This window comes from Macadamia integrifolia, chromosome 5 (assembly GCF_013358625.1).
Source record: "Macadamia integrifolia cultivar HAES 741 chromosome 5, SCU_Mint_v3, whole genome shotgun sequence".
In the NCBI taxonomy this organism is placed as follows: Eukaryota; Viridiplantae; Streptophyta; class Magnoliopsida; order Proteales; family Proteaceae; genus Macadamia; species Macadamia integrifolia.
The window spans coordinates 38,000,999-38,009,611 of record NC_056561.1 but is presented as its reverse complement, the minus strand read 5'-3'; the positions used below and the strand labels follow the sequence as shown (position 1 = coordinate 38,009,611).

The 8,613-nt window shown below is 37.1% G+C and overlaps 1 protein-coding gene across 1 annotated transcript; it reads right to left on the bottom strand.

The window, feature by feature from the left end:
* Positions 1 to 3,931: 3,931 nt before the first annotated feature.
* On the bottom strand, positions 3,932 to 7,353 carry LOC122078724. The gene is made up of 7 exons (XM_042644822.1): positions 6,600 to 7,353; positions 6,428 to 6,514; positions 6,127 to 6,339; positions 5,596 to 5,760; positions 5,396 to 5,449; positions 5,148 to 5,294; positions 3,932 to 4,554 (listed from the first exon to the last, which is right to left on the bottom strand). The coding sequence occupies exons 1-7, from the start codon at positions 6,978 to 6,980 to the stop codon at positions 4,177 to 4,179; spliced, it is 1,425 nt and encodes a 474-aa protein (XP_042500756.1). The 5' UTR covers positions 6,981 to 7,353; the 3' UTR covers positions 3,932 to 4,176.
* Positions 7,354 to 8,613: the final 1,260 nt, after the last annotated feature.

The window sequence follows — 8,613 nt, the reverse complement described above, 5'->3', positions numbered from 1 at the left end:
AAAAGCCCAAGCTTTAAAGTGCAGAGGTCGGTCATAAGTTTAATTATCGTAAATTACTTAGACCAATATGAGACTAAAACCCTTCTCATTTCTAGCCATAGAACGCACTAGGGGTGAAATAGGGCTGGGTTGGGTTGGGTTGGGTTTCTCAAAACCCTAACCCAATCTTAGGCCCCAAAACTGAATCCAACCCAAATACAATAATACTAGGATCATACTTAGGCCCAGCCTTGTATAGGTTGGGTCGGGTTGACCCTAGTTGCTATTCTTAGTGGAATCATATTTTGATAAATACGATTCAATTTTGATTTCAGTTCCAATTCGAATTCTTTAAACCATTCCGCTACCTTCAAACTTTGAAAAACATTGACCTCAACTGACCCTCCGTACCCTAAATTTCTCAAAATGCCGACATGTGCTAGGAGTCTAAAGAGAAAGGGTTCCTTCTACTAATGAAGTTCTCTTGTCGGTTTTTCAAAAGCTTAGGAAAGTTTCCTTGTCCTTTTTTAGTTATTTTCTTCATTCATATAACATGATGGAATGACATTATGGGCTAAGTTAAATCTTAGCCACAATGGAAGTCCATGTGGACCAAGCCCAACCCAAAATATTAGGCTGGTGGAGTTGTTTTCAGTCAATATGTGCAATGTTCCAATGTAAAAAAAATGAAAAATAAACTTAACATTTTCAATTCTAAATTTCAATAATTCCATTTATTACAATAGAGAACTCAAAAGTGAATGCAAATTCCAATGTAAGAGAAAAACAAGACTTGTTCTTCAAGTATGGGTTTTTCCCTTACCTTTGTGCTCTCTCGTTTGGCTATACTGTTCTCTATCATATTCTTGTTACACAAGAAACTCCCTTGGCTATGAGAGACACCTGCATTCTACGAAGCACAATAATAATCAGGGTTAGACTCAGGGCAGGTTAGGGTCGGACTGGGTTTTCTATGCCTCAACCCAGGCCCGGTCCAACCTCACACAGGGTTGGGTCGGGTTGGGTCGGGTTGACCCTCATAGTCGGGTTAGACAGGGTTCAGGCTCAAGGCAAGTTAGGGTGAGTTCGGATCGTCAAGGCTAAACCTACACCCCTAGAACGCACTCACTACAATACGATATAAATGGACAACATGTCAAGAAAACATCAAGTATTAACCGATCAGGAAAAGATTCTCTAAGCCTACCACGGAGGATTCATTAGTATCCTTTCTCTCTACTCACATGCAATGACCTTCCTACTTCCTATGTACAAAAGTACAAAACTATTTCGTCGCTCCTTATTGGTGTGCTCCGATTTCTCAGTGAACCATCTCCCTATCTAAAACACTGCATACTCACTTTTTATTTAGTGGCTGATCTACAACATAGTTAGGTAAAAAATATGCCACTTGACAACCTTGACACTCAGGGTGTTTGCCACCGTAGGTGGTGTACTCTCAATATTCTCATGGGATTATCATTATCACATATTAAAGAGGGGTAGTTAGGTATCCAATATTATTCCATTAGTCGGTTCACATTCCATTAATTTTCCATCTCCCGACCAGCCAGGATTGAGGATTAGGAAGGGAACATTCTTTGAAAAAGAGGAAGCGAAAGGAAGGCTTTGCAATGTCTATCACTTATCATTCAATTCACTGGAATTTGAAATTTGGAATTGGATCTTTATGCAACAACAACAATAATAAAATCTTTTTTCAACTAAATAGGGTCGGTCACATGGATCTATAATAATGCAAGACAAGCAAAAGAAAGAAAAGGGACACGAAAAATAAAAGAAACATATCAAAGCAACATTGCTGAGAAATCCCAGTTAAGTGTGATCGATAACATGGATCTTTGTCCTCAAAACAACTTTATTTGATGTTATAGTAGGATCTAGAGGGCTTCTACATGTCTTTTCTTTTTAATTTTTCCATGGTCATTTTAGGTCTGCTCCTAGTTCTTTTAACTCCTTCCATCTGAATTTGATCATTCCTCATTACATGAGTATTCAAAGGTCTACGCTGAAGATGACCAAACTATCTTAAGCAACATTCTCTAATCTTGTTAGAATCAAAGCAATTCCCAAACTAGTTCTAATCATGGTTTCAAGTATCAGTCTGGGATCGAATGTATTAGTCATATCGGATCGGTATTGACTGAGATCGATACTGATCCAGATCGATTATCCAAATCATTTCAGGGAGTAAAATAGGAAAAAGATGATACTTCTATAAAAATCAGGGGTAAAATAGACTGATCCCCACCGTTCCCATCCAATCCAGATCAGTATCGGTAGAGACCAATACCGATACCATCCCCTAAATCCTTGGTTCTAATCTAATCATTTCTCACTCTATCTCTCCTAGTTTTGCCACACATCCATCTCAACATCTCTCTCTCTCTCTCTCTCTCTCTCAAATAACACTTTCTAAAATTTGATTCTTCTTTATTTTTTCTTTTCAACTTTCAAATGCATTCTAGAAATAGAATTTATTCTGAGAATACATACCAAACACAACCTTAATTTCTGGACGACAATCATCGACCTTAAATCTCAAGATTTAGAAGGGAACATCCTTCTAAGGAACGCTTTGCAATGTCTATCATTCATTCAATTCCGGGGAATTGAATTCTCTCTTTCACTTTCACTCTCACTCTCACTCTCACTCTAACTCTTACTCTAAAAAACAAGTCCATCAAAGACTTTTAATTTTGTGACATTGATGGTAGATCTCAAGATCTTGGCTTGTGGTTCAAGTAAGACCAAGTTGTCTACGTACGTTAACTTCAAACACAAACTTGCCGTCCACTTCAATCTCTTTCTTCTTTAATCTCCTCTCCATTAATATATGTATTATCTCTATCTATACAGTCTATCTCAGTTGTGTTATGGTCATGCAGATGTTTTAATAGTATGACTTCTGTTCGTACTATTCTCACTTCAACTCTTAATTGGTAATAACAAATAGTTGAGGGAACAACGTGGACTTCAGAAGTAGGAAAACATAGGTGGCTTAAGGAGTTAAAGAGGGCTTAAGCCATCTCTATATCTTTCTTGCTAGGTATGAATTATGAAAGAGGAAAATCCTCAAGAGATTCCCATTTAATGAGAGTATTTAATTTGTTTATCCAAACAAATCCATGTGATCCCAGCTGGAGATTACTTTGCTCATTTAATGAGGGATTGGGATACACAGTTAATTAATTACTGAAAAAACAGATTCATACAACGCCGGTGTGGAGATTGGTTATCACATTCTTGAGCTATCATAGACTGTGTTTGATAGTCATCCAGAAAAACGCTTCTGACGTTCTTCCGTTCTATGGAAACAAAAAAAGTGAAATAAAGCGTTTGGTGTCAACTTGGTGTTTTTTTGAAAAAAAAGGGGGGGGGTGGGGAAAAAAAACTAGAAACACAAAATGATGGAACGACGAAATCTTGTTCCGTCATGTCGGTTACGTTCCAAATACCCAAAAAAAATAAAAAATAAAATAAGCTAGGGTAATTGTTTCGGAAACAGGTTTACCAAACACCTTTTCCCTCTTTTATTTATTTATTATTATTTTTTTTTTTAAATACAACGTTTTGACACAGAAACTAAAAATTATGTTCTTGACACGAAACATCATTTCTTAAATTGAATGACTACCAAAACACATAGTAAATACAAGATAATCAAACTCATGACCTATTGGGATGCTTGAACTCTACTAATCGTCACTTACGAAATAATTGTTCTCATTGCATACATCAAATCTTCAACTGAAGCATACTTAATGTTCCCTTTATGACGGTAGTTGAGGATGTTTAGCCCAATTTATGGGGTCCTTAACTACATGGTCCTCTCCCTATTACTCCATTTTTTGTCTATTCTTTGCAGACTTTGTATTCCAACAAGAGAGTCATCACCTCAGGACAGGTATAGAGAGCAGGGAAGAGAAAAGAAAATTAAATCACAACCATATATTCACTATTTCCTTTTGTTTCCAAAATTTACATAAGACCCTCAAGGTGGTATAATTAATGGATCACTTGTTAGAAGAAAGGGAAAAAAAATAGATTGAAAAGAAAAAAAAAAAAAATCAAACCTAAGAATATCCCCAAGCCCATTAAGGATCCAAGTAAGAAAACCAAGAATCAACCCAAGAAAAAGAATTCAAAAAGAAAGCTCTTCTATACCAATTTTCCTTAGGGACATTTACTGTTCCTTCCAGGACCTCCATAATAAAAGTAATTACCCCAAACATTGTTAATTCCACCTTGAATATCATAGCAATTCGGGTGGTCCGCTAAGACCCGAAGATTTGATAAAGGAATCAAGTTGTTATCCCAATCCACAACTTGCAGGTTTCGGAAATAAGAAGCTTTCCCGAAACCTTCTCCGGCGAAGTGACCACTTCCCATCTGCGTCGACGTATGGAAACCCGACGGCCGGCTATTCACTATCTCTCCTCCAAATTGCACCATACTTGCATGATTCCTCAAGTGACTAAACAAGAAGGATGGCCAATACCCGACTAATAAACCCGACCCGAATTCAAGCCACCAATTCCCATGCTTCGGATCCTGTTCCAAATGGGAAAATTTTAATAAAGAAAAGTGAATCTTTGCATGTATATAAAAAGAAGAGAATCATATCAGAAGGGTATTTTGGTCATTCACTTCCCCACGCGTGCATGTTGGTTAGATACTTTATGCCGACATAAGGAGAAGACCCTGAACTGTCCTCTGTGCCGTCCAAGGAGCATATTCCTTGAGGACGACCAGAGATAAAGGGCAGCAATTTAGAGGAAAAGGGTATGCTAATCTGATTGGTCAAAGAGATCAATTAGGTGGGGTCCATTGATTTGATGATCCTGGTCCTCCTGGTTCAAGCCCAACTTGGTTTACTTTACAGGCTCTCTCAACCATCAATTTGCTAAGCTACATTGAAAGCCTCTACCTTTGTTTCTGGTCAAAAGATGCAAAGAGGCAAAGTTGCAAGATTTCAGCTTTTCCAAAGAACGATACAAACTTAAAAGCCATGTAATCTGTTCTAAGAATTAGCATAATAAGAACTTCATTAATCTTAAATTACCCTTTATTTAAAATTATGTTTATTTTTCTTAATCTGTTTAATGCTTAGTGATTAAGATTGAAGAACTACACTATTACAGTACCTTCCAAACCAATAAGCTGATATCGAACTGGCCACCATTATAGGATGACGTCGGAGAGATTGCAGCTCCGATCGCGATCTGATTATTTGTTTGAACAAAGCCTGAGCAGAGCAAATTGTAGCATCCAGTAGCTTGATATGCATCAGTCTGTAAGAGTATACATATATAAGAAAGATTGATTAGTACTAATCTTCATTCATAATTATTAATAAACTCACATTAGGAATTTGAATCTGTTTGATACTTACTGTCCAGTAAGTGAAGAACCTGGGGTAGTTGTCTCCATATAGTTCTGGGCTTACCTGAGAAGGAAAATAAATGAAATTGAGACTTAATGATCTGGAAACATTATGTGGAAGAACAAATGGGTAGTTGATAGTACTGTAATAACTGCTTTTAAATGAGAAACATGAATTGGAGTTTCCAGGGAGGAAGATTCAATTCTTGCCTGCCAACCAGCTTCAATGGTGTTAAGATCATCTCCAAATGAACCAGAGATTACCCACATTTGGGATAAGCTGAACTCATACTGATTAGCTACTTGAGGTGACCATACATTAATGCTGGCTTTTGCTCCAAAATACTGATCTCCCATTACATACCCAACTGCATGCTGTGAAGAAGAAGAAGAAGAAAAGTTGCAGAGAAACCCAGTTTATTAATGACTTTAAACTTAAAAGGAAACCATGGAAGTTTGAAAACAACTTAAAACTAGAATGGAATCAATGTTTCATAAATGACCCATCAACCAAACTTCCTATTTCGTCAAGGAAAAATCAGAAAGGCTCTCTGTTCATGGTCTGCATATTAATTGAGCTTCTTTTTCTATCCAAAATGGTTAATTTGGATTAACCTTATCAGGCCTTTTCTTTCCCGAGGGAATGAGGAAATCCTAAAAGATGCATTTTTTTTGATGCCATTTTCATGTTTGCCTTGGAGCTTATTAGAAATTTGAGAAGCCATGGAAAGAATTTCTAACCTCATGGTCACTGCTCGAAGTGTCGCGTCTAACGGGTCTACTAATTTTTCTTCCAAATCTTGCAATAGAACTAGCTCTGAGTATATCTTCTTCTTTGGTTCTTCTCATCGGAATTGTTCCTTCTGGGCATGACTCACCTGAATTAATCCAAACCTGGAATCCTTCAGGTACTGAATCCATCGGATTATCGCCATTGGGTCTCTCCGGTGGATCCTGCAAGAGGAAAGATCAGATTTTTAGAACAAAAGTAAAGGGAAGAGACAATTCAAATTGTTGTTAGTTACAAGAAGAATTCAAATACCAGTGGCTTCTGTCCTCTCAGTTGAGGATGATCAAAAGCTGGTTGGAGATGTGATCGAACGCAATCTATAAGGTCACCATCAGGACTCTGCAACAACAAACAAGAACCTGACTCGTTAAACCCAGAACAGAACAGAGCAAAAAATAAAAATGGAGCCTTTATATGGAAATACCTGAATTGTTTTCACTGCAGGCTTGTTGATCCTTCTGAGATGAGCTTTTATTCTCTTCAACTTCTGCAATTCTTCTCCAGGTCGGAAGGTCTGGTTGGTCTGGTTGGTCTGAGACTGTGGCTTATCTTCTTGTGAAGCAATCGAAGAGGATACTACTACGGTACTAAGAGAAGAAGCAACAAGAAGAAAACCAACAAAAAATGGAATAATTGAAGAGATCTTGCAACAGCTAGAAGCCATAACTGAGGAATTTCTGGGTTTTGTTTCTTCCACTAAATCCGTTTGTTTTTGTATACATTGGCATTGTCTTCTTCTGTAAACACCAAAACACCATATATTTCTAGTTTTTGTCCACTGAAACACTTCTCCCATTGAATCCATTTAAACTAAATAACCATTCACAGAAAACCCAATTCACCACCAACCCTTCACTGTTTCCAAAACTTTTAAAACCCAAATTAACAAATCTCTCTCTCTCTCTCTCTCTCTCTCTCGAGCTTCAAATACCTTGGTTTTCTGACACGCAGCCCTAGCTTGCAGGCACGAGCTGATTAATTAAAGAAACCCAGTAATGGAGGAGTTTTTTAGAGTATTTCCCATGTGGGTATGGAGATATAAATAGTGGGTTGGGATTAAAAGAGACCCAATCACCCAAATTTAGAAACAATTTTTATTTTTTATTTCTTAATTTGGTGAGAGAAAATACTGAAAAGGATAGGAAGGGGGAGATGTGGGCTTGTGGTTTTGTAGCTGTTTCCGGTCTCCAATACAAAGACTGAAGCTTTTAGCTTTTGTTATGTTTTATAGGGCCAAGAAGCTCTGGTGTCTGTTATACTTTGCCTAGGTTTAGAAGAATTACACTTATACTCCATTCTGGGTTTCCAAAGTTCCTTGCTTTTGGTTTTCTCTTTCTCACTTCCCCAGATGTTCTTCATGTCTGTCAGTATAGAAGAGTGGTAATTCCCTTTTTAGTTTAATTAAGAAAAGAAAGCCTAATCACTTTCTTTTTTTATTTTCTTCTTTAAATTTTAATTTCTTATTTATTAATCTAAAAATTTTCTGTAATGATAGAAAGAAGAAATAGTCCTGCCCTGAACTACAGAAATTAAATGGTGGAGAAACTGTAAGTTGGTCAATTTCAACAGATGATAGCATAGACATAGAAAATCCTAAATCCCATCTACAGATTGCACTTTATAATTTGTCACCTCCTCTTCAAAGCCAATGACTTTTAGATTTTATCAGAAATATGTACCTGATATTGAAGTATAAGACCACCAGTTATTGAGATGGCTTGTCTTCCTTGCTTGATGTATCAAAAAGGACCTGCATAGATATTGTAGCAAACGAACTGTGTTGGTTGAGTTGTATAAGATATAGATACTCTCGTTAAATAATGCTCAATATATAACCATGTTTTTAAAAGCAGAATCGGTCCCTACCGATTTTGATTAAAATCCCCAATCGGCCATTTGATCTGAAAATCCACCTATTTAAGGGCATATTTGCATGAATATTCCTATTTGAAACAGAAGAAATAGGATCCAAGGCAAATTGACAAATTTACAATCCTATTTACCAATTTTTGAAACCCTAGATATTGCTCAATTATAATTGATTCATAAGATAAAGATCCTCTCCAACACGGGATGTTGGTGTTGGAATAGTACCAGTGAGTGAGTGAGTGAGTGAGAGTTTTGACTCTCTCTGGTCACTAGTACTTTTCTAGCTCTTGCACTAGGACCCAATTCTTGATTTGTGAGATCAATATAGACACATATATCTAATATCTGATACCTTGATTTAATGATACATTAGAGATTAATTTTAGGCTTGAAAAACTTGTTGGACTGGTGCAGGCAACACTAGCAAGTGGAGCCAATCAGGAGCCTTGTGGGAGCATCTTCAAAGTATGGGAAGGGGATAACGTGGTCTTTTTGCTCTCGCCTGTGTTTAGGCGTTGCTTGCATTAGATCAGTAGAAATCTCCTTTTCCTTTCATTTTTTTTTTTTTT

Excerpts from the sequence above, each read along its gene's own strand:
- LOC122078724 (XM_042644822.1), bottom strand. The coding sequence starts at position 6,980 with ATGGATTCAATGGGAGAAGTGTTTCAGTGGACAAAAACTAGAAATATA. Across the intron at positions 5,761-6,126 it reads CTTCGAGCAGTGACCATGAG|CATGCAGTTGGGTATGTAAT; the intron begins GTTAGAAATTCT and ends TCTTCTTCACAG. Across the intron at positions 5,295-5,395 it reads GGTTCTTCACTTACTGGACA|ACTGATGCATATCAAGCTAC; the intron begins GTAAGTATCAAA and ends ATACTCTTACAG.